Here is a 26,700-nt window from a genome sequence, read left to right on the forward strand (position 1 = left end):
AGAGATTGGGAAGACTGGATGTGGCAGAGGTCAGCTGACTGACACTGCAGGGTGGAAACGATAGCATTCCACTTTGTGCGAACGGTGTTGAACTACTCCTTAGGCTTGAACGCTAAGTTTAGCCGCTCTTGCCTGTTTACCATTGTAACATGGCGATAAAGAAGTGACACGGTATGACTCAGTTTTTACCATATTGAACGCTAATCGCCAAATTCAAATTCTGAGAACGCTCCATTTCTGCAATGCTGCCAATTAGGCCATCTAACCGACGTGTAAACGACACTTTGATGTAGTGTTTAGCGTGTTGTCGGGGACAGGCGCCGCGGGAGGCGGGGCAAATAAGCTGGCCTACACTGAAGCGCGCCGCCGCCGCCCACCGCCGGCGCAGTCAGTCGTGGTTGGGATCGTGCAGCGCGCGCGGCGCCGAGCCAGTGGCGGTGACGGAGCGCGGAGCACGGTGGCCGGCTCCGGCCTGTGGTGGTGAGCTGTGAGGTGTGAGCATCGCCCTGTGAGAGCACCAGCAGCTGAAGTTTCAGGGGAGGATCACAGAGTCGATTTCTCACAGAGGAGTGAGGAGTGAGGAGTAGCGGCTGAGGACCAGTCCCCGGAGGACCGCCTCCTGCACAGGTGAGGAAGGGAGGATGTTCAGCTGACTCGAGCATTGACTGAGGACTGGCGCGGTAAAGTGAACGGGGTAGCTCGATAAGCCACAGCCCAAATGGCTCCACAGTGCCGACACAATACCCTATGTCGCGGTGCTCACCTCTGAGCCGACACAAAGGGGCGGACGCGCGCCGAATGCGTCGTCAGGCCTCGTCGGGACACACTGGCCGTGGACGGTAGACGCGGACCGGGGCCGTGCACCTCCATTGTTACCGCTGTGTCGCCTGATGGACTGGCCAAGGTATTGACGAATGTGGTTGTTTGATTGTTCCTAATCGAACGCCCAGCGTAGAGTCTGAGAGGAGTCATCAGCGGGCGAACAGCAGAATAAAGTTTCAAAGGCCGACGGACGTGGCTGGGAGTTTTCAGAAAAATAAACACCAAACAGCCATTAACGAAAGCAATTTGATACCGTCATCAAATACGGATTGCTGACTACGGCGTATTCACCAACATGCTTTCGTTTATTTTATTTTATTTTGTTTTATTTTATTTTATTTTATTTTATTTTATTTTATTTTATTTTATTTTATTTTATTTTATTTTATTTTTTGTCCCGCTTGACCCCAGTAAATTTAGATTGTGAATAAATCTGGATCCCAATGATTTCGGATCACCCAGTAAAAATGGCTTGTGCTGTGCCTGGTGATTTACACTCACAGTGGGTACCTATTGCGTTTATATCTTAATGCGTTGATGCCTAAAAACGCACCCAACACACGTTATAGTTGGCGGAGACCACGAGCATGGCGTGGGTTACCAGTGTGTAGGTGTAGGTACGGTGACGGCCCGTAATCTAATCGCACGCGTTGAATGGGTATCGCAGCCCAATGATTCATGCTCGCTTGTTGCCCGGTCAGTCGGTCATGGAATCAAATAAGGTACGAAGTGGGTACAGTTTGCACTATGCACCGATAAGTGCCTTCCACTGATCCGCAATGATTCAAAGTGTCCGCTCATTGCAACGCAACATTCACTGACATAGTGGCAGTGGCGGCTCTCTACCGTCACGTCTACCGAGCATTAACGATCCACCGTTTATCGTAATTGGCCGTCCACCATTCACTATCATATTCCAACGTCCACTTTATGGATCACAATCCACCAAAGCCGTCCACCGGTTACCATTAGTCGTCCACTGATCATTATCAGACCACTATCAGTCCAGTCGTCCACTGACCTATCTCTAACCACCGGCGTCCACTATCGCTGTCCACTGTCCATCGTCCATCGTCACCGTCCACCGTCCACCGTTTGTCAGCCGTCCACTGGCAATCATCAGCTGTCCACCATCTCTCGTCCACCGTCTACATCGGCCATTGGCCACCTTCCACCCTCACATCCACCGAGCCTTTACATTACAACCGTTCGGCCTTCGGACATTCGACGTTTCCGCCGGAGCCCCTGTCAGCACGGTTTGTTTTCACTGGACATCGAGGGGCCATGCCTCACGGCTGGGAGATGTGTTGGATGGGAGCCGGGTCGGAAGCTCACAGGGGTAGGGGAGTTTTACTGAGAGGTATTAGGTGCCATAGTGCTGTAGGTACCTAAAGGAGAATACAATGCACGATGCAGACTGCCAGGTTAATCACAAGTAGAACATTGAGATAATCATATATCAATCATCTTTTATCCTACCATTGCTTCAAAACCTTGGCTTGAATTCATAGTTCAGCCAGCTCCAAAAGTCACGATCCTCTCTAGCCCCATGTCTCCATGGATTCGTCACCTTATCTAATTCTGACCGGAGCCCCCCTCCCCCCCTCCGGCGCCGGGCCGGCCCGGTCTGCAAGAGGGACGACCGTGAACTTGGCACACTGCTCTGTTAGCGTTGGCCGCCGGCGACAGACGAGCTCTGAGGCTCAGAGACACTGACAGAGACAGACGCCACCGATCTCTGCTGGATATCGAGATTCGAACGGTCTGTGTGTGAACTGATAGAAGATTACACTTAACCCGCGCCCCACTGGGGGGGGGGCTATTTATAGACCCCCTCCCGTTTTTCTGCAATAACTTCCAAACCGCTTGACGTATCGACGCCAAACTTTCAGTACCTTCGGCTGCATCAATTTGACACCTTGTGTCAAAATTTGAACTTCGTACCTACCATAGGTCGGCCGGAAATGACGTCAGAGTGACGTCATGTTCGGCCGATTTCGACGCAAAACATTGAACCACGGCAATCGCTCCCAAGAGCTCAGTTTTTAAGCTAGATCCAATTTCTTTGCATGAGAGGACTCAGAATCGACTGCGCTATCAAACTGCTATCTCGGATTTTCGAAATTTAAAAATTTCGAAAATTTTATATAATAAAATTCCAAATTTATATTTTTACATTTTTTTTCAAATTGTTTTTGACTTTTCGAAAAAAAAGGAATATATGTGATAGAACGCATTATTATGACTAACTCTAGCAAGTTTTAGCTAAATATCTTCAAAAATGGCCAAGTTATACGCATTTGCAAAAAAATTAACAATTATTAATTTTTCAAATCAATTTTTCAGCACGAATTTGACATCGTACGCCAATATAAATAGCACCATCGTGTTCCTGAGCTCAAACTGCATCCAATAGACACCTTTTTTGTTGAAAAATTTTAACCTCAAAATTTGACCTTTTTTGACCTGAAAGTGACCTGACCTAAGCTAAACTTGACTCAAAATGACCTCGAATGACACAGACGACATCAAATTAGAAATTTTTGGCCTAAAAGGACCATAAAACATGTGTCACGTGACCGACGGATGATATAATATTTTCGTGACCTGAGATGACCTGACCTTGACCTGAAAATCAAAGTACAAGTTTTGTACCCTCAGAGTATCTAGAGCATCTGTTCACGAGTGTGTGAACCAAAAATGAGCCTGATCTGACTTGTAAGACGGCGGCCAGAGCCCAAAACGTGAAGAAGCCAAAATGCTAATAATTTTTACTTTGGCCTGACCTGTGACGTCATCGGTGACTTCGAGGTCAATGAAATTAGGTTTCGCTCGGCAGTTTTTCCGGGGCCATCAGACGCCGTTTGAATTTTGACGATCGGCCCAGTAGTTTCGGAGTTAGGAGGGGGGGGGGGGGCTATGAATAGCCCCCCCTCCCAGTAGGGCGTGTTATACGCAGACCCCAGTGGGTCGCGGATTAACAGGTCATATGTTTGCTAGCCTGTTCCGATATGGCTTAACCCTCGCCCGCACATGGGGGGGGGGGGTTGCCACCCCCACCCAGGTAGTCTTTCTCCTCTGCACTCATAATTTTTAAAGCTAGAAGCCTGATTTTTCATATAGCTGCTCCTCTATCCTTTCTTGATGTCCCCTGAAAATTTCAAGTTTCTGTGGTTTTTGGTTTCGGAGATATGACCTTGTTTTCGGGTCATGTCATGACCCAAATGACCAATTCTCAACATCTTGCGTTGGCTATGGGCCTTGTGAGCTTTTGACACCTTGATTTCGGCCTTTTTTGCCAGTCTTACCTCCCACCTATCATGGAACATGTTGTTCGACAATGTACAGATGTCAAGGTCAGGGTCAAGGTCAACCTAGGTCATCTAAAATAATTGCGTTTTAGGCAAGCTGAATTTACTTTTCGTGAATTTTTTTTGACTGCATTTTGGTAACAGCTTCTCAGATCATGATTTTATGTAATATGGACACATAAACACTCGGTGCACACATAAGTAGGTATACACACAGACACACACAGACATACAAACACATATCATTGACCTTGACCTAACTTGACCTGAAATGACCTCAGCAGCAAAAATATGGTCGGGTAGTGTGACAAAGAGGTTCTAGCTGGCTTGGCACCAGAAAACGGCATCGTCATTGGTATATGATAAGCAGCGCACTTGATATCCAACGGTGACCCAAAACAGCAACAATTTTTAGTTTGACCTGACCTGGAAGGTCAATGGCTGACCTGAGAAGGTAAAACTGGGTATCATTGGATTTGGGTCTTCCCAAAGAATCTTTTTGGTCTTACCGCGAAGCTCTATCTCCAACAGGAACGAAATGGCGCGGGGGGGCAATCCCCCCATGAGCGTTCTAGGATGGGAAAATGGCATGTGCGGGCGAGGGTTAAGCTGCAGCAAAATTTGGACGTTAGCTTATATTTTGATAGGGATGGGATTGCACATGAGGTGGATTGCTGAACTTAGATACGTAAAATATATTTCTCCACCGAACTAACCCTTTGAGAAATACATATTAGTTGGCCTAGAAAACTAATAAACGAGCATTATAAATGTGGTTATATAGAACGAAGGAAAGCATTGTGATTTGCAGTTAAAACATTGGTAAGCAGCGACTCTATTTTCGAAAGCAGTGTTAGAATCCCGGAAGTTCACAACCGCCACATTGTCGTATTTGGCTACATAAATATTGACATGACGACCACTCTACGCGTCAAATGTACCGTAACTATTCACTTCAGCATTGTTGAATGCATCGGAATGCCACAGAAATAACTGCTTAGCCAACACTCACAGTGAACTACGATTATAAGCAGTCGGTTCAAAGGAGCCCTTCCATTACTGGCCCGCAGTTATGCTTCGCCGGGACACATCAGTTTGGAGTCTTTGACATCTTGATAACTTACTCAGTAGGCATATAGGGCCTCGAATGCTCGAAATCATCGTCATTTGTTCATCACAGGGCGGAAAAATGTTTCAGTTTAATCGCCTCTCATATCGTTCTACTCACACGCCATTGAGAAGAGAAAGAGAAATGTAGATTGCACCAAACTGCGTATAACCACTGAACTCTAATATAGGGCCTATTCCAGCGCCTCCAGAAACCTCCAGAAAGCTCCAGAAAGCTCTAGAATCCTCCAGAGAGCGTTCCAGCGCCTCCAGAAAGCTCCAGAAAGCTCTCGCCAAAGCTCTAGAAACCTCCAGTAGCCTTGTGGTAACCACGTGTGTCGCCGGCCGGCACGGGAGTTCCCGGCGCAGACCGATTCACGCGCCGACTTGTGACGTCGCTACCCCGCCCCGGCGCTGGGGGGCGGCCCAGGACGTGTCTGTTCGTGAACTTTGTCCCATCACGATGCGACCGCGTGTCTGCGGCCTGCGCTGCCGCAGTGCGTCGGCCAGTGACCAATCCGCGCTCCGATCCGCAGCCACGTGGTGTCCGAGTGCTTCTGCGCATGTCCGGGGCCCAGCCCGCTGCGTCGGGCCGCGCGCTACCCCCGACATTCTAGGCCGAGCTCTTGACCCGAGCAGACGCGTCACGTCTGGCTCCATTAGGCCCGTTCTGTCCGGGATTTAGAACTTTAGATTAGCAGGGCATTTTTGGCAAACTTGGATTCCATTCTCGTCTCTTCGTCACTCCACTGCATGATTCGTTGTTTCGGTTTTTGCCTTCGTTTTGGTAATTTAAATATAACAACCCGCTCTTAAATTAATTCTTTTACTTGGGGCCGTTTGGATCGAACTGATTGAATTTTTGGAACACGCACCAGGTTGATATTCTCCATTTCTGAATGTGGTGCTGTGGGGCTGTTCACCACATATCAGTGACTGGATTTTACGGTAATCAGAAATGGAAAATATCAACCTGGTGCGTGTTCCAAAAATTCAATCAGTTCGATCCAAACGGCCCCAAGTAAAAGAATTAATTAAAAGAGCGGGTTGTTATATTTAAAGTTCCAAAACGAAGGCAAAAACCGAAACAACGAATCATGCAGTGGAGTGACGAAGAGACCAGAATGGAATCCAAGTTTGCCAAAAATGCCCTGCTAATCTAAAGTTCTAAATCCCGGACAGAACGGGCCTAATGGAGCCAGACGTGACGCGTCTGCTCGGGTCAAGAGCTCGGCCTAGAATGTCGGGGGTAGCGCGCGGCCCGACGCAGCGGGCTGGGCCCCGGACATGCGCAGAAGCACTCGGACACCACGTGGCTGCGGATCGGAGCGCGGATTGGTCACTGGCCGACGCACTGCGGCAGCGCAGGCCGCAGACACGCGGTCGCATCGTGATGGGACAAAGTTCACGAACAGACACGTCCTGGGCCGCCCCCCAGCGCCGGGGCGGGGTAGCGACGTCACAAGTCGGCGCGTGAATCGGTCTGCGCCGGGAACTCCCGTGCCGGCCGGCGACACACGTGGTTACCACAGTACTCACCGCCTCAGCGCGGAGCGCATACACGATAAGCCAAAACAATCACTTTTCACATCACTCGGTGCGCGACGCGATCGACACTTCACTGCGCGACGCAATAATCACTACACGGTACGGCGCAATGCAATTGTCACTGCACGGTCCTTCGCGACGCAAGAATCACTACACCGCGCGACGCAGTTATCACTTCACTGTCGGCGCCACGCGATCAGGATCGTCCTCGAACGCACGTACGCGGGCGCACTTAAAAGTATCGGAAGTCCGGTTGCGGCCGGAACTGCACGCGGCGGCCGCTGCGGGTGTGCACCGGCGCAGCCGCGGACGGCTTGTCGTCCTTGGCCGGCGATGCGGAAGACGTCACTCCAGGTTTTGAAGTCCTCTTGCTGGACGGTCTTGTAGTCGTCGGCGTCTGTGTCGGCTCGTCGGGCGCCCCAGTGGCGAGGGGCCCGAGCGAGGTCGACGGTGACGGCTGCTGCTCCGGAGCCGTAGGCTCGGTACTGCTCGGACCAAGCGTGTCCTCAGGTGGCGGCATGTGTGCCGGTTTGAGTCTGTCGACGCTTACAGTGTCGTGGGCGCCAGTCGGCAGCTCCAACGTGAACACTTTAGGGCTGCGTCTGATGACTCGCATGGGGCCGCGGTACGGGGACTCCAGAGAGTGCCGCACGCGGTCAACGCGTACCCACACGTGTGTGCATGTCATGAGATCGGGTGGCACGTGCGCCGGTGGTGTGCGGGCGTGGTTCGAGCCCTGTGAGAGCGTGACGAAATCGATTTCTGACATACGCTTTGCCAGTTCTTGGACGTACTTTGTCCCGACGGGGACCTTCTCGACGGCGCAGCGGGGAAACAGCACCTGCGCGCCTGTGACGGCAGTGAATGCCGAAAAACCCGACTCTGCTGGCATGGCTCTCAAACCTAGTAAAACGACGGGTAGCGCGCGCAGCCACTCTTGCCTGCGCGCACGGATGGCGGCTTTGAGCGTTCGGTGGACTCTTTCCACCATCCCATTACATGTCGGATGATAAGCAGTGGTTCGGAGGCGATGGAAACCTATCATTGAAGACAAGTGTGCAAACAGTTCTGATTCGAATTGGGAACCGCGGTCCGTGACAACATGCAGCGGAACTCCGAATCGGGACACCCAAGTGTCGAGGAAAGCAGATGCTACACTTTCCGCGGTGATCGAGACCAACGGCACGGCCTCGACCCAACGCGTGGCGCGATCGATGCATGTCAACAAATAACGAAATGGCGCGGTGAAGGGGTGCCCGTGGGGTACTGACGGGGGCAGCGGCCCGACTATGTCTATATGTACAGTTTCGAACCGCTGCGAGGGCACATCAAATCGACCGGGCGGAGAACGAGTGTGCCTGTGCACCTTGGCTTCCTGGCATGCTTCACACTCCTTCACCCATCGCGCAATGTCACGGCGCATATCATGCCAGAAATAGCGAGAGCTGATGAGACGGGTGGTGCCTTTCCTACCCGGGTGTGACAGGCCGTGGAAACGATCAAACACGGCGCGCCTGCACGCCTCTGGTACGTACGGGCGTGGATGTGGTCCAGTGTTTTCACACAGGACTGTGATGTCGCCAGACAGTGTTACTGGCTCCAATCGGGAGGTGTCCTGCGGCTTTGAGCGCGATCCTGGACCTGATTCGGAATCCTGGTGCTCTGAATCGGCACTGCCGGTGTCTCTCTCCTTTTCCTGCTTCTGAGCCGCCGCGATAAAATGGAGGTCACATGCATCGAGGGACACTGCGTTTACCGGGCGACTGAGACAGTCCGCCACCACGTTGTCACTGCCACGAATGTACGAGACCTCCGTGATGTATTCCGTGACGACACACCAGTGGCGCTGTTGGCGGTCAGACTTAGCCGTGTGTGGGCTGTGAAAAGCGCGCACGAGTGGCTTGTGATCTGTTCGCAGGATAACGTGGCGGCCTTCGATCATGTCACGAAAATGGAGTGTTGCCAGATAAGCCGCGAGTAGTTCTCTGTCATACGCGGCGTACTTCTGTTGGGCCTGACTGAGCTTCCGTGAGAAGAAGCCAATGGGAACGGGTACTCCGTCCACAATCTGATGGAGCGCGGCACCCACCGCGACTTGTGATGCGTCAGTAACGAGCTCGTACTGCTCGCAGTGTGGCACTGGGTGTGGCAGAGTGCAGGCGCCAGCCAGCGCTGCTTTACTGTCACTGAACGCCTGAGTCTGTTCCTCTGTCCACGTCAGTTCTTTGCTTTTTGGATTGAGTCGAATCAGTTCGGTCAGGTGGAACGTGACATCGGCGAATCGCGGAATCATACGCCGGTAGAAGCCGATGAGTCCCAGATAGCGACGCAGTGACTCTGAGTCATGCGGTAGAGGGAGGTCCAGAATCTCCTTCACTCTGGCCTTGGGAGGTGTGACGCCTGTGCTGGTGACGTCATGACCGAGGAAAATGAGTGACTTCTTCATGAACTCGCATTTCTCCAGTGAGATGCGAAGCTTGTGCTCAGCCAGCTTGCTGAACACGAGGCGCAAATCTTTCTCATGCTGCTCCTGGTTCTCGGAAAATACCAGGATATCGTCGAGATAGACGAATACGCACGGCACGTCTCGGAAGATGCCGTCCATGACCCTCTGGAATGTGGCACCTGCGTTGCGAAGCCCCATTGGAATGAAGGTGTATTCGTACAAGCCGAAGGGCGTGGTGACGGCCGTCTTCTCTGAGTCAGCGGGGTTCATAGGCACCTGGTGATATGCACGGAGCAGATCGATTTTGCTGAACCACTGAGCGTTGTGGAGCTTGGTTGAGAGGCTCTGAATGTGCGGCAGTGGGTAGCGGTCCGGTTTGGTTACGGCGTTGAGCGCGCGGTAATCACCGGTGACACGCCACTCACCAGGGGTACTCTTCGGAACCATGTGGATGGGTGAGGCCCACGGGGACCTAGACGGACGAATCACTCCTGTTTTGAGCAGCACATCGAGTGCTTGCTTTGCTGCGGTTAGTTTGTCGGGCGGCAGCTTGCGTGGGCTGGCGAATGTGGGTGGAGCGCTGCCGGTGTCGATGAAGTGAGTGGTTTTGATTGGCGAGTCTGTGTACTCCGGCTGGTTAGGGCTGAGAACAGCGGGGTGATCCTCTAGGATGGGCCGCACTGCCTCAGGCACCTGAGCGAGATCGTTTATCACCAAATGAACAGACTCCCCGGTCGTCGGTACACCGGGAGCAGAGAGCAGAGTGGTGGAGTCGCGGAGAACTTGGGAACCACAATCGACAACCAACGAGTTGTGAGCGAGAAAATCGTTACCGAGTAGTGGCTCTGTCACTTCAGCCACTACAAATGTCCATGTGTAACTGCGTCTCAGTGTGGGGAGGACAATATCGAGAGTGGCCTCGCCATGCACGCGCAGTGGCTGCCCGCTGGCAGTCGTGATCGAAACAGCAGATGGGTGGATTAGAGTTCCATTCACATAGGAGGGTGGAACCAGGGATACACCAGCGCCAGTATCCACGATGAATTTCAGGGGCTGATCATTCACCTTGGCTGTGACCCTAAGGAGCGGCAGGCCGAGGGCTGCGTTTACGGCCTGCTCCTCTCGTTTCCCGACTCTGAGGCTGCACGGGAGGGAGATGCAGCTCGTGAGGACGGCTGCATGGTCAGATCAGCAGCTTTGTCGGGCCAGTGACACCATGGCTTGCAAGTGCGTGCTCTGCTGCCGAAAAACAGGTGAGCACGGCATACATTCGGCTTCTGGTCAGGATGGAACGGCGTGAGACCGAGAGACGCTCTTGAATCACGAGCATCACGAGCAGGGGAGTGTGTGGCGGCTCGGCTCTGCGGCTGAGTGGCCCTGTGGTACCTTGGGTGCTGCTGAGCCACAAAGAACGCCTGTGAGTCGGACTGTTGGTCCTGGTCCTGACAGTGAACCATGTTAGCAGCTGGGTTTTGCACAAGAGGCATCAGTTCGTCCGCGAGTTTGCCCAACTGCGACAATGAGAGCTCGCGCTGAGAAGCCAGGGCCGTAGCAATGCCTGTAGGTAGCGACTGGATAAATTTGTGCCGAACGAGATCGTCTCCGACACCAACCTTGTCGGCCACCTCTCTGAGTTCGCTTAGAAAGAGTGAGGGGCGGCCAGTCAGACGCGTTTTGCTGATCAGTTTCTCAAACATCTCTGGCTTTGTCTTTTCGTACATGTCAGTGACGGCTGTCTGTAGCTCAGAGAAATTTTTGTTGCTCAAGACAGCACGCGGAATGTGCGAGATGGTTTCCGGAGGCAGGGCAGAGAGAACGTGGTAGAATTTGGTCTGCGAGTTGGTGATTTTGGCAATGTTAAATTGGGCGTCCATAATAGCAAACCAGCCGTCAACCGCGGTGTCCATAAAAACCGGCGGCTTGATCGACACATGATGGACCGGCTCAGCATGAGCGGGTTCCATCGTGCCCTCGTTCGTCATGATGATCGTTAAAGTATAGCCGGTGTTTGCAATGCACCGAGCAATTAAAATTTAAAACACCGAGTGCAAAATCCAAAAGAGCCAATGGAACGCCAAAATAAAATCACCGAGAAGATAAATGCCTAACTAATCACACGGCGGAGAGATGGCACAGAAACCATCATGGAAAAGTGGCGCAGAAGCCACTGTGGAGCGACGGAATAGCAATCCATGTGGGGGAATAATATAAAATAATTGATTCGGGAATGAGCGGAGGCGACAACCCGGAAGTATGGAAAAATCGAACAAGAATCACGTCGGGGTCACCAATATGTGGTGCTGTGGGGCTGTTCACCACATATCAGTGACTGGATTTTACGGTAATCAGAAATGGAAAATATCAACCTGGTGCGTGTTCCAAAAATTCAATCAGTTCGATCCAAACGGCCCCAAGTAAAAGAATTAATTAAAAGAGCGGGTTGTTATATTTAAAGTTCCAAAACGAAGGCAAAAACCGAAACAACGAATCATGCAGTGGAGTGACGAAGAGACGAGAATGGAATCCAAGTTTGCCAAAAATGCCCTGCTAATCTAAAGTTCTAAATCCCGGACAGAACGGGCCTAATGGAGCCAGACGTGACGCGTCTGCTCGGGTCAAGAGCTCGGCCTAGAATGTCGGGGGTAGCGCGCGGCCCGACGCGCGTATTTACAAATTGCAACCGAGCTCCGCCGTAGGGTATTTTATTTCCGCCGTAGTGTATTTCACTTGGGGGATTTTCTACCATACATCTGCCTGAGCTTAGGGTAATTACAATTTGTCGGCGACGTTAAAAAATGATGCACTTTTTTCGCAGTATAGGATATCGCATGTGCAATTTCTGCCTTTTTGGGTGCGCTTTATCGGTTTTTCATGAGTAACTCGCGTAAAAATCGTCCGATCGCGACGAAACTTTCAATGCCCCCGATTTTATCAATTTTACACCTACCCTGAAAATTTCATGACCCTGACCCAAATGACCTTTGACCTGTGACATATTTCTCGAGACCATGTTTGGCCCGAATCGCGATTCGGCGTATGTCGGCTCGCATTAGCCGCGCGGTTGCAGTCTTCACGTGGCTTCAAGCGTTGAAACATGTGACTTGATGCTGGCCCCATGCATTAGGGTGGGTGTCAAGGTCACCGGAAGGTCAGGTCAGCTCAATGACCTTTGATGACCTCGGTTCCTTTTTTCGAGTTTTACATGTTTGTAGGCTAGTTTTTGGAGCTGATTTAGAATTTAGCAACCATTTGAACATTACAAGGGGTGTAACAAAATTATCCGGACACCTTGCTTCCCGCTGTAATTAAAAAGCAAAACAATCTGGCACTTTTTCTTTTAACTGAGGTTGTAGCCACCTTTCATAAAAACACAGTGGTGAATGTTCTGGAGCATTTCAGCCAATGAATTCTCCAGCACACTGGCTTTGATGCAGACCAATGCCGTCTAAACCTGTGCCTGCGGTTGAGCAGTGCTTATGGCGGGTGGCTCTTCATATACCTCCTGCTGAACAAGAGCCCACAGGTTTTCGATTGAATTGGGATCGCGACTTTTTCCAAGTCATAAGCGTTAGCCCAGAATGATTGAAGGTTCTATCGGCATCACTTCCCGTTCTTTTAGGGACTTTTAAGTAGCGCGCCGCCCCGCATGAAGACAGCGTGGCTTGAATCAGGCATCAGTGCGCGTTCAGAAATCGTTCAGGCATCTATGCTGCCTGGTTGAGCGCCTCCAATCATGCTCCACCACCTTCCCTGGAAAAGCTCCACCCTGGCCTATGGGGCAAAATATAAGGGACAAAAAAAAAACAAAACTAGACAGATAAAAACAAAGCAAAATTAACTCATTACCTAATGAAATTCAGGCTGGAGCAAATACATAGGTAATAGGTATCTATGTCAAATTAGAATGAAAGATTAAAATCAACCTGACCAGGCCTTACGGTCTGACCTGGTCCCAACCACCTTACTTCGCCTAACTTAACCCAATTCAACCTTAGCCTACCACAACACCTGCAGAGGTACCTTCCTGGAAAAATGACGCCCAGGGAGGTGACTGTCCAACTTATTGGAATACTACCATGATTGCTTGTCAAAAAAGTGTCATCATGCTCTTGTTTGACAAGTGATGTATAATAAATGTGATATTCAATAATTATCTCCTGACTGTTGACTGTTGAGTGGTCAAAATATTCAAATAATTAGGGTACAATGCTGTGCATAGTGCACACTAATCATGTTGTTTTTGTGTAGGCCCTCTGCACATTGTTGTGTGCACTGCTATGTGCACCTTAAGTAAAAAAGTGACTGGTGGTACGGTACATGACAAAAGGTTGTGCAACTGTGAAGTTCATGCCCTTGGTCAAGCTGGTGCCAAATGCCTATAGCTATTGCAGGATCAGTGAGGGTTGTAGACATGCTACATACATTGTGAAATTTGAAGATATTGGCACAAAGTTCATCCGTAATTACTATGCTTAACACCTAATGTAAGAAGCGACATAAATGCCCAGATGATAAAACTCTCTGGTCAACATCACACAAATTTATTGACATACTTTGCAGGTACGTACATATTTACATTCATTACAAATACTTTCAATTTGATTCAGAAACTAGTTGCTAGTAAGCTTGCATTTTTGTAGGTACAACAGCGACCATATATTAAGTGGTCATAAAAACCTTCTCATAGCATTCATCACATACCTTTTTACCAAACAAGTACCTAGCTACCATGCAATGATTCTTAATTTTTTCGCAATCCATCTATTTAGCATATGCCGAAGTATGCCTTTAGCATTAGCGCGAGCGTGCGGTAAAAGCTTTTTGGATTAAACCGCATAATGTTGAAGGCAATTGGTCAAAGGTTTCGGCCCATGGGCAAAACATTTTATCAGCGAACTTTTGAAGCATTTCCTGAGACGGAGGAAGGCGCTGGAAAAGAGCTTAACTGATAGAAATCTAACGTGAACTTACTTGTTGCATTTGGTTGCTTTGAACTATTGAACAGATTGTAAATGTTGGTTTTCAATAACATATTTCAAATCCTAATGTACAGATATATTAGTTAATCACCTACATTTATGGCGTCAATTTCATGCCTTTTACAACTGCAATGAATTGACAAAAAAACGCATTTCACATTGATCAGTAAAAACTTTATTCATACTGACATGGGTAAAAAACCAAGCGCTCACTTCACAGGATGGTATACCAAAGTAATCTTGGGTATACCTTCCACTCTTCTCTAACATTGAAAACGAACGTTACTCTAGCTTCTCATATGTTCTTGGTTTGATATGAATCCAACTCAGAGCCAGACACAAGGATGGAACACAGTGATCTTGAGTCGGCTTGGTTTATTATCTTAAGGTCAGGAAATACGTACATTTTTTAGTTCTTGATATTCGTTCTTGTTTTTTTTTTCACTTCTTTCAAGCATGTACAATTGTTAAAGAAGCTTAAATATGGAAATTAAACGGCATATGCTAAAATAAATATCACACTTGGGCCGGAATGTTTCATTCAGGACCTCGGGCTTTGTTGAATTTTCCGCCCTCGACCTTCGGTCTCGTGCGGAAAACTCAACAAATCCCTCGGTCCTGAATGAAACATTTTACCGGCCCCGTGTGATATTATATAATCTCAACTGCCACAATGAATTTGAAATACCCTAACAAAACCTATAACTGTACATAAGAAGAATGCAATACTACAAGAACTATGAATTTCTGAAGTTATTCTCACATGCTGGAATGTTGAAACTCTACTTTTGTCGTCCATTTCCACGTTTGATTGAGCCATCATATCAAACTGTTTTCGTTCTTCAGTCACAAGCTTTCGCACAAATCTTGAATTTTAACGCACCATCTTGAATCATGCTCCAGTCTTTCCAACAAGGTACTATGTAACATCAAAACAATTTTGATTTGTTACAACAGCTTCAGATCATGATAGGCTTGAGGTTTGTTACACCATTTGCCAGACAAATATCTACAAAATGTGTATCAATTTCCAAACTAAGTAATTGATCATATCAGTATTTGCAGTTTCCACAAAATGTTTCATAATACTATTCTATGTTTATATAAAGAAACTCAAATAATCCACAAATTGTTATTGAAACACTCCCACTTCAAGAGTTCACAGCAATAACAATACAAAGAAGCAAACAAACATTGCGCCAGATTTCGTATGAAACGCGCCATCGTCCTGAAGTTTCTACCACAGACGGTAGTTCAACCGCAGCCGTAGTGCAAAAACCACTGCCCATCTTACCCCACGGCGGAGCTCGGTTGCAATTTGTAAATACGCGCCCGACGCAGCGGGCTGGGCCCCGGACATGCGCAGAAGCACTCGGACACCACGTGGCTGCGGATCGGAGCGCGGATTGGTCACTGGCCGACGCACTGCGGCAGCGCAGGCCGCAGACACGCGGTCGCATCGTGATGGGACAAAGTTCACGAACAGACACGTCCTGGGCCGCCCCCCAGCGCCGGGGCGGGGTAGCGACGTCACAAGTCGGCGCGTGAATCGGTCTGCGCCGGGAACTCCCGTGCCGGCCGGCGACACACGTGGTTACCACAGCCTCCAGAGAGTTGAGAGGTCCAAATTTCTCTGGAGGCTCTGGTCTACAATTATGGCGCACATGTGACAATCGCGAATGTAAACAAAGGACTTTTGACTGATTATTTTACAACTTGAATGTAAAGAAAATTACATTGCTATAATTTTGTTAATTTTTCTTGATAAAATTGAAAAAAATTGTGTTTCAAGAGAGAACAATCGTCATTCTTTTGGTAGGTATATGTGATGCTTATCTCCAGAAATCTCCAGATTGCGTTCCAGCGCCTCCAGTGAAACCTCTGGTAGAGCCTCCAGTCAAGAACTTCTACTGGAGGCGCTGGAACAGGCCCATATACTGATGCACTTGACTTATCAGTATAAAACGAAATCAATGCTCAATTTTGTCAATTGTGTACTTACAGCTTCACTCCGAATGCGAACGAGGGGCCTGAGATTCCGATGCGGACGAGCGCCAATCGGAATCAGCGCCGCTAATTTGACGAAAAAAAAACTTTCGTTACCGCACTCCCATTACGTTGCACCGTAACGTAACCCGTGACGGACCGTAACGTAACCCGTGACGGACCGTGACGCAGTGTGACGCCCCGATTGAGCGTCACGCGTCACGCCCCAGGGTACGGCCGCATCAATCGTGCAGCGCCAATTACTGTTGGACGCCCGGGCGGGGACACCACCGACCCTCAGTAATGGGAGGGGAGGGGGGAGGTGATTCATGGGACACTTGCACCCGGAACCGAATCGGTAGTAGGTACTCTGCATTTACGCACGGGTGCCCACAGCTGGCACAATCGACCACAGAGGTTTACTATAGCTGTTACTATCACACCGCGAAATACTTTTATTTAGAATGATGGTTGCTACCTACACCACTGTTTGCACAAACTGCTGGCGTAGTGACAGCATGATGCAACACAACGGGATTGGTTTGGCAGATGTGTTCGTTGTCATGGACGGTAGGTACTTACTCATTACAGCCAGGAGTACCTAAATGGGCTACTCGTACAATCAGACGCATTAATTGATTTCTTTTAAGAGCGTCGGTTTGTCCAAAGTGCGGCAATTAATTCACATTTGCGATAGGGTGAGCGGGGAATACGGGTCATTGGGTGTCTATGGCCGTGGATACCAGCGATCATGGTATTTGTATCGGTACGAACGCCAGCTGTGCCGTAATGCCACTGTGTACTGCGGCACAGTCTACCCTGCCGTCTATACTGCACTCCGGCACAGCCTGCCGCCCTACTGTCTGTCCAGACTGCTCATTGCGTAGGCACAGACATTCAAACTGCGCCGTAATTCCACTGTGTACTGCGGCCGTCCGTCCAGGCTGCTCCGCAATACCAGACTGTATCTGCGGCACAGCCTACCGGCCGTCCAGGCTGTGCTGTAATACCAGACTGTACTGTGGCACAACCACTGCAACTGTCCAGACTTCACCGTCATTCAAACTGCGCCGTAATACCACTGTGCACTCCGGCACAGCCTACCCTCTGTCTCAAGCCTTCTGTGTGCGGCAGATACGTTTCTCTGCCAAAACGGCGCCAGTGCCGATTTAGGCCAGTAAGCCGGTGAGCTGGAAGCCAATGGGACCGATAGGTCCTAGAAACTAAGTGTAGCATTTCTTTTCACACTGGGAAACCAGATCGCCGTTTATGAAAAATGGTTGTCATTTTATCTTATCTAAACCACCTTGTGAAAAACTCGTTGCGTTCGTTGGATTATTCCATGCCAAGTTTTGTTCCCTTCTAGCCCAGGGCAGACGCTTTCTGTTGAGACTGTCTATCTAAATCTTCCCTTCAAAGTCCGCCCCTAAGCCTCAGCGTTGATGAGCTCGGTCCGTCCGTCTATTCGTCTGTCACAGTTTACACATCAGCGCTCGGCGCGGCGCAATCACCGTCACAAGGGGCTGGGCATAGACGCTCTGACCACCGAGCTGTCAGGGGTGAGAGCTGACGTCGCTATCTGCTCCGGTTGTGAGTTCAAACAACACACATGACAGGTCTTAGTCCCATTGCAAAGCATGGGATTAACCATCTTACTGTTTGCTATAGCTGCATCAATTCCATGAAGTCATCGGTAAATTGGTTCAGCTAACATTCGATGGAAAATGCCCACGGTTCAAGTGGTCTGCCATAACCAAACATTATTTGCAAAGAAAGGTTGAAATAAAATATGTAAGTCTTGCAAAAACTTGATAAATAAGCTAACTTGTTCATGCCTTACAAAATAGATAAAAAGATCCAACCCAATGTACTGCATCAAAATCATACGAAGTTTCCATCGGTCGGCAGAGCGTCCCCTCGGCAGCAGACTGTGTGGCGGCTGCTGGTTCCCACCGCTGCAGCGAGCGCGATGCACGGTGCACGCACAGTGCACAGACACGTTCCCAGTCGCCGGTGACGGTTGCAGGTGCCGGCTGGCCGTAACGGTGTTACTAATTGACACAGTGAGTGCGGCTCTCCTGCCGCCGGCTATGGACCAGTGCAGTGTGCAGGGCCGTGGGCGGCTGCCTAGTGACCAACCGACCGCTGCCTAGTGACTAACAGACCACCGCCGCGGGGACTCAGGAGCGTCTGTGTATATGGGCCGCACCTGGGAGCGCCGGGCAGGCCGGTCCCACAGAGGTATGGCTGAATTTATAAAGGAGGGTCCCAGAGAGCTATAGAGTCCGTACTGATATAGAAGAACGGTCACAAAGGGCCTGGGTACACACAGATCGGTCTCAGAGAGGTGTAGCTGAATTTATACAGAAGGGTCGGCCGATTCCACAGAGGTTATGCAGCGTCCGTACTTCGTACTGGATTATGAGCTTAGGAACGGTCCCACAGAGTTACAACTGGTAAATGATAGGGAGCGGAGCCGGTCCACGTAGGAGCGACGTCCGTGCCGTTATAAAAGACGGACTGGCCTAGAGCAACAGGTCAGCGCCCGTACAAGAAGGCCGGACATCGTGTGATGTACAAAATACAGCCATAAGTCCTGTGGTTCTGTTTTGTTTCCATCTCTCCTGTCCTCCACACAGCAGCGTGGCGTGGCGCTGTGCCATTAGTGCCATGCTGCCATTCAGGCAGCAATTTGCCCGGCCTGGCGGGTTGGATACCCCATTAGCGACTCAGTGTTCCATATCTGCAGAATGAATTGGACCGCCTAAAAAACTCATCACTGCTTGTGTTATCAACTCGTGCTAGTGTCCTACCACCATGCTATGCTGCTGGATAACACGATTAATCCGCCCGGTATCAGCGTCCCAGCTAACAATAGACGCCCCGCCACGGAGCTCCTCCCTGGGGGTGGGGGGTGGGGGGTGGGGGTCTGGCGACGGATAGGGGCGTGACCTCCAACCCCGTACACACAGCAGAGCAGCGGCGCACAGTGGGCTGGCACCTGCCCCGGCCGTGGCAAACCGCCAATCAAATGACCACTGACACACCTGGCAAACTCTGCAGGTCGAACGAAGGGGGGGGGGGGACGGCCGACGGGGATGGGGAGGGGATTGAAGGGACCTTGGTCCACATTGGCGGTGTGCGTGCATCGCCAGACGCCAACCTTGGTCCCAATGCCAATATTTTATTACTTCGAATTTCGAAATAGCTTAACAGCTCAATCCTTTTAGCTAATATTTTTCCTTTCATAATCAAAACGAAGATAAAGTACAATAGAAGAGAGGAAAAGAAATATAACGGACGAACAAAAACATCAAGCACGTAAACGTCGGATCCTAATTAGGAAGATATAGGCACCAGCGGGATGGCCAGCGCATCGTTTCCGACGCTGCGCTTGGTGTTTGTCGTCCGTCTCTCAGCTACTAGCGCCGTTCAAACACGCACTGTCGTCCCCGTCTCCCGTCTCCCGGGGCTATTCGGGCACGAAACCTCAGCCGGCGCTATCTGTCCAAGTGTTTGCTCCCGAGACACAGTGGCATGACTGGCAGACCACTGAGACGACGCTGGTCGGGATCGTAAAACCGCCGGTTACACCCGTGACTGGGACGTTATCATGCGCTATATACATGACTCCCCGGCGACCGAACTGATAAACAGCTCATAAGAAACGGTTCAGGTTAGCAGCTCTAATGCTGAAGTGTTCGACATGTGCCTACCACTGTAACCGCGGAACTTTGGCACATCATTTACGCCAATGGTAAGCTCAGAATGCACTCATCGAAACGAACAAGGCTTTCACTTAAATGGTACGACAACGGAACCACTCTTTACGTTGCGGTCCGCGCGGAGCAAACCAAAGTAGCTTGACGCGCACTGTCCTGTTTCATGACCTAAGAAGCATAACGCACCACCTAAATTTCAAGAGCATCGTTCATTTGCCTTACACTCGTGGTCAGTGCATCACGTATGAAGGTAAAGTGCACCACGCACCGTTTAGCTACCGTCAGCAGCGCGGCGGTGACGGCAGCGGCACGGCAGTAGGGCAGTGGAGGCAGCGGTAGCGCCAGTCGTGCCGACTGACTTCACACGGCTCCACGGCTCCCGGCGACGCACCGTGACCGCTGCGCCAACCACAGCGGCGCACGCGGCGTGTCGGTGCGCTCACTGACACACTGACTGACGTACGGCAAACGCACTGACGCAATGACAGAGCTGCTGGCGCACTGAAGCCCACTGACACACTGACTAACGCACGGCAAACGCACTGACGTATGGAAGACGCAATGACGCAAGGAGTGAGATACTGGGACAAGACAGACGCATTTGAATGCACTGACAAACGAGTAACGCGTGTAGATCCGCTTATAGATATGCATGTGCCAGCAAATAGACAGGCCGACAAAATGAATTAGTTTATGTGAATATCGTCAACACCAACCGGGAAAGCAAGGCATGAGATGTTCTTTGTCTCCATAATTACCGCCCAGCCCACCGCCTCTCTAACCCCACCCATCCGCTTCCACAGGATGTCGGAGACCGGTAACGGCGACTCCTCCGCTCCGGACACCCCTGTTCGGCAGACCGACAGTCCGGCGGACAGCGCGGCCACTCCATCCGACAAACCGTCCACGCCGGCCACCCCGGCGGCCGAGCCGGCCTCCCCGGCCACCCCCGCGGCCGCCACGCCGTCCACGCCCGGCGGCTCAGAGAACGGCGAGGCGCGGCGCGGCCCGTCCGTGCTGCGGCAGCAGTTCGGAGCGTTTGCAAAGTACGGCGACACCAAGTCAGACGGCTCGGCCATCACGCTCTCACAGTCGGATAAGTGGATGAAGCAGGCCAAGGTGATCGACGGAAGGACGGTCACGACTACCGACACCGCCATCGCCTTCAAAAAGTTCAAGTAAGGATTGAAGGGTTATGTCATATGTGGGAATGATGAAACTTTTATGATATTCCAAACGAATTTAGGAACTCAATGCACACAAATTCCAATGCTACGGGGAACTGCTTTTAAGTGACATTTTGGTGTCAGAATCATTTCTAAGAATTAACATTATTCTTAGCTGAGTCATTCGCACCACCTAGCCGCCGGACCGTCTTCCTGTTAAGACGGTACGTCGTCGGTTAAGACGGACGGACGGTGTTCCTGTGGGCGGTAGGGGCCATGCTAATGCCAGACATCGACTTAAAGCGGCAGCCAACTGAATTCCCTCGCTAGCTCATTAAAGCTGCAGAACAATGTTAATTATTAATGCTATTCGCCATGATTAATACGAATCGATTTTTCGCCTGTCACCTTACTCACTTATAGTTCTGTTTACAGTCAGTGTCATGCTGGGTGAAGGTAAACCAAACCCATATGATACCAAAGCCGCTTACGAAACCACAGACCTTACAGTTAACAGTAAATACCGTACATTTAGGTCACGCCCGTATAAGTGTGCTGATGATGCTGATGGAACTTCATTTCAGGCAGCAGAAAATCCATTTCAAGGAGTTCCAGAAGTTCCTTGAAGAGCTGGGCACAAGTAAAAAGGTGGCACCGGGCAAAATGAAGGAAAAGCTGGCCAACTGCGGGCCGCCCGGTCACAAAAGCAACGCCAGCGTAAGTTCGACAATATTACAGACAGCAATGAGCGACGAATGCAAATGATCAAAGTAAATCAGTGGTACAACGGTTTTGCAACCGTCGTTCAATGTCAGCTAAATCCGTTTGCAATGAGCATTTACTTGCTATTACATCTGCCGTAATCTTTCTTGCGTAAAGCGTACGGGTGCGAGTGAGGGCGGCGTGTACCTATCATCCTACAAATATGTATAAGTGGAGCATCATCCCACAACTTAATTAAGTGGAACACTTTGGCTGCTCCTCACTATCAGACAAATGTACGGCTGTCCCTACCCGCCCTTCACACGGACAAAGCTACCAATGACTGAACAGAGGACCATTGCAGGGCATCAATAATCGATTCAAAGCTGTCAAATGTCAATGTGTCGCAGTCATCCTCCGGGAAGCCCCGTCTATGCAGCTGATAAGCTTACAGTTCTGAGTAAATCTCTGCTCCTCCTAACCTTCTTCTTAGATGTTGTATGCGCGCCACACACACCCGTGCCATAGATACGGACACAGTTGTTAGCTACAAACCCAGGTATGATTTCACACTGGTTAGCACGGCCACAATTTGCCATCCAATGAGCTAACGTGCTCGAATCCATGTCGGCCTTCTGTTCGTTAGTGATGATCTGGTAACGAACAGTGAATTAAGCACGGCACAGCGACCCGACATCTGTCATGACGTGTAATCGCCCATTGGACGGCGCGGTGATTTTCGAGCGCTGTTGATTTCAGAAAGGCACGCGATCTGTCATGGTTTTATGGCCACCTGTTAGTGATAGATGTAATTAAAACCAGCTCCGTGATTGGTGCGAAATACCAACGACCCATGAATAGTGGTAGTTGATCCGACGAAATCAGGAAAAATGAAGGAGTTGCTAACGCTTCATATTTGTCATACTAACGGCTAACCGACCAAAGCAGGTTTTATTAGGAGTGTAGCATTTGAAGATATAGGCCTGGTATCTTGATAGACCGGGGGTATAATGAATGTGACTTCCATAGGCATTATGCATTGCAATGCTCAAAGACTTCGAGCTAACCCAACATACCGCGTCGCATTCCACGCAGTATCACGCTTATTGCTTATTTAAACGGCCGCATGTCAAACAATGCTCTATGTATGACTGACCTAAAATGGTCATACTATAATTGAGTCCCCCCCCCGTTCTGACCCTGACTGGTATCCAGCGATTTTACCGTCACTTTCCGTTCTATAACAAGCGAAACATCCCCTGCCTGAATCTTCTCGCTCTGCCCCGCTAAATGTGAATCCTCTACATATGATATATCCTCACCATCTCTCCCCATTTACTTCTGCCTTCTACTTTAATCAAACCGCCTCCGTTTCTTCCGACAGCCGGGCACCAAGAGTAACGTGTACGACCGTCTGTGTGACGTCAGCAAGTACGGCGCGTCACACCGGCTACGATTCGACGAGCACGGAAAGGGCCGCGGTGCCCCCGGCAGGAAGGACATCCACACCGACTCCGGCTACGTCCACGGCTATAAGAACCAGAACACCTACCAGAAGCAGCACTGAGTGGCCGCATCAGAGTATACGGCGACGGAGTCATGGAGAGCGTTCGCCTGTGAGGTGTGGCCACAACTGCCGCGCTCAGAGACAGTTCGCATTGTCCGTCCGCAAGGCGACTCTTGACCGAACGGGCCGCTAGTTCGACTGCCACGGACGGCTGTATCTACTGCCACGCGCAGTTTAGTCTCAGTCGTTGCAAACGGCAGTCTTTGTCTCTCGATCGCCTCCCAGACAGCAAAGGGGCGTCGAACACATCAGCGCTTATGGACGCCACACAGTGTTCGAACTGTCTTCGGGTGTTCCTCCACCGTGTTACCAAGCATCCAGCTGAGATGAGTGGAAGCTCGAGACTGAGAGGACTGAGTGGCGCGGCAAGGGGTAGGGGAATGCGTCCCGATTGCCACGCGACCGCCACAGATGCTTTAGATGTGCTTCAAGAGACGAAATACGCGGAGAGGGTGGTTTAACAGGTGAACAGTGGCTAGATGTTTATAATCTCACAATGAGAAGTATCACCGGAGAATGCCTGTGATTTTACTATAGGTTTACTTCGAGGCGTGACGCTTAATCTAGATATTTAGGTTCCGAGATGTAAATAACTTATCGCATCTATTGCGCTGCCTGGTTAAACTGCCTAGTTTTGGACGGAGCCAGGGTAACCAGCCAGAGGGCCCGAGTGTGCGATCTCGACTGTTGTCACCGGCGAGGTGCAGACTAACAATAAGAGATCGAAGAGAAAAGGTAGAAATCAAAGGTAGAATGAGCACATGCACGTTGCCTGGTCACAGTGCCCGAGTTACCGAATGGTAGATGTCGTGTCTACCACAACAGGTATAGATAGTCGATTAACACGGAAAATATCTACAACCACTGACTGCTATAAATATGCAATGACATTGTTATTTGCGGATCACCAAAGTTCTTAACAAAGCCTGTTTCATTTACCCGCAATTATGCAAACACTTGGAAATGGGACAGCAGAAATATCACCCGACTTTTTGTGCTTGCCTGGTTTGTCAGTTTTTATACGAGTAAGCGTAATATACCACCGTATGTCCGTTTGGTCACTTGATCACACAGCTTTGATCGCCATATCTTTGCTGATGCAGCTGCCCTATAATGGTTGACCTCCACTTACTAAACTCATACCTACGAGTATATTAAAAAATGGTCTTTTCTAAACCAGAATCCAACAGTAACTCGCGCACACATTCACGCTTTTGGGCACGAGTGGCGACATGATGCCTGTTCACCGGCTGCTGACGGTCTAAGGTTACAGCCGCTGACCGACTATGGCCGTCCGGACACGGTCCCTCGTTCTGTGTTTGTTTGTGTGTATGCGGCCGCCGCCCGCACCTGAGCTGTCGTCACTGCGAGCCGTGACCGAACGCCAGTCGACAGCGCACATGAATATGGATCAGTGGGGTGAACAGTGGGCCCAAATGGGTCAGTCGACCCGGGGGTGAACGCGGCGCTGGAACGCAACCAGCGAGCGAGACTGGGTCGATATTCGTCCCCATGTGCCCGGATAGTTCAAAAGCTTACAGCTTTCGCCAAATGAGTCTATGCAGCTATGAGCATGCGAGTGTAGGAAGTTAAGTCCTTCCTGCCGGCCGATACTGTACAGTTACCTGATAAGTCAACAGGCATTAGCACACTTCTATCGAAGCTACACGATCTATCGCCGGCATTACCGCTTATCACCGAAAGTCAAACGGTACAAACGGCTCCAGTGTATGGCAATATGTGCAAGGCGACACACGACGCTGGCTTATCACCAAAGGCTAAACCGAAACAGTCCTTGCTGATTGCTCCAGTGCTATTCACCTGGTCAGGGTCGCCGCAGTCTACGCAATCTGTGCCGTTATAGCGGCCCAGTGACATATTGTACTCCCGCCTTCGCAATGCTGCCCAAGCGTACCAATCGCTGTAATCTATGCGCGTAGTATCTGTAGATTTCTGTTCGTATGTGTACCTACGTTGTGCGTGGCGAAATACATGCAATTCATTTTCCATCCGTGCAAACTGTTGCACCTGGTTTCCATGGCAACCAAGCATGGCGTGAGCGAGTTGAGTAGTTCGTTTTAACGTTCTCCGGTGCTGGCTTTCACGCTGTAACGCTCGTTTGGACGCCTCGATTTCGCCCCGGGGCTGCGGTGGGGAGCTCCGGAAGAGGGACTCGCGTCTCCACATCCCACCAATCGATGGCCACGCCCCTGGTCTGGCCTGGCTCCTCTCAGCCGGCGCTCTCTCCCCAGTAGTGACCGACGCTGGGGCAGCGTATTGATTTCCCGGACCGCGCCGGTGGCGACACGCGGCGGACGTTTGTAGAACTAATCACTAGGAGCCCCAGGCTGTCCATGGGTTTGACCGACGTGGGACGGGTCAACCGGTGGTGTGCGCCGGTGGGTGAGGGATGGGGGGGGGTCACCGGGCCGTGTCCGTTGGTCAACTACGCCCGACGTGGCTGGCCGGCCGCGGGGGGGGGGGGGGGGCTACCGGGCGGGTTTTAGGACGCGTGACCGCCGCTACGTTACGGTAGTGGGCAGTGCGGACTGTGTGTCCGTATGAGGGTCGATACTGGGCGGGGATGGGCCGCCCATCGCGGCGAGAGTACTCCACCGTCCACACCAGGAGAGGCTGTCTCAAGTGGCCACTGGGTCTGACACCGAGTGTGTGCATGACCCACTCTCGCTCACACCCGCCCCGTTCGCCAGTCACCTCTGTTCCATGAGGTATCTGGCACATACCGCCACTTACAAGCGCTCACACGCACATTCCGACACACGCTCACGCTAAGTACACAAAGCATGGGGCGGCTGGGACGTTAAGCGGCGATCACCACCGGTCTGTACAGACCACACGTGCCAGCGCACTCCGCACGCATACATTATCGCCACACGCATCGATCGTACTCGCTGTGCTCATGAATACTGCACTGCAGGTGCCCCGGAGCCCTGACCCGAAAACGCCCCAAATGTAAACGCCCTCTTTGCCACCCGCATGGCCTAGTGAGTGTTTGTCGGGTCAATACTCAGAAGGCAAAACATTCGCACATGACGTCCAGGCCGTGGGTGCTACTGTTATACGCATTGCGCGTAATGGGTCCATTGTCACGGAAAAATCGGAGGGATGTCATGAACAATGGGGTGTTAGGTAGCAAGCAAAAGAGAATGCCGGGGCAGCCACACCACGAATATAATAAAAGTTTGATTTACAAGGACGGTAAAGGCGGCCGCACACTAGGCCATTCGGCGGGCGACATTCCGCAAAAACGCAATTCCGTGGCGACATTACGCTTTCGTGGACGCCGAATCAGCTGCCGAAACGACAAAATTATCAGCCGACCG

The 26,700-nt window shown here is 50.7% G+C and overlaps 1 protein-coding gene across 1 annotated transcript; it reads left to right on the forward strand.

The window, feature by feature from the left end:
• LOC122378368 (tubulin polymerization-promoting protein homolog) lies at window positions 1–25,365 on the forward strand. The gene is made up of 4 exons (XM_043359351.1): window positions 1–627; window positions 20,725–21,099; window positions 21,672–21,804; window positions 23,174–25,365. Exons 2-4 carry the CDS (start codon window positions 20,726–20,728, stop codon window positions 23,354–23,356), a joined length of 690 nt encoding a protein of 229 aa, XP_043215286.1. The 5' UTR covers window positions 1–627; window position 20,725; the 3' UTR covers window positions 23,357–25,365.
• Window positions 25,366–26,700: the final 1,335 nt, after the last annotated feature.

This window comes from Amphibalanus amphitrite, unplaced genomic scaffold (assembly GCF_019059575.1).
Source record: "Amphibalanus amphitrite isolate SeventyFive unplaced genomic scaffold, NRLGWU_Aamphi_draft 000058F_arrow, whole genome shotgun sequence".
Taxonomy (NCBI): domain Eukaryota; kingdom Metazoa; phylum Arthropoda; class Thecostraca; order Balanomorpha; family Balanidae; genus Amphibalanus; species Amphibalanus amphitrite.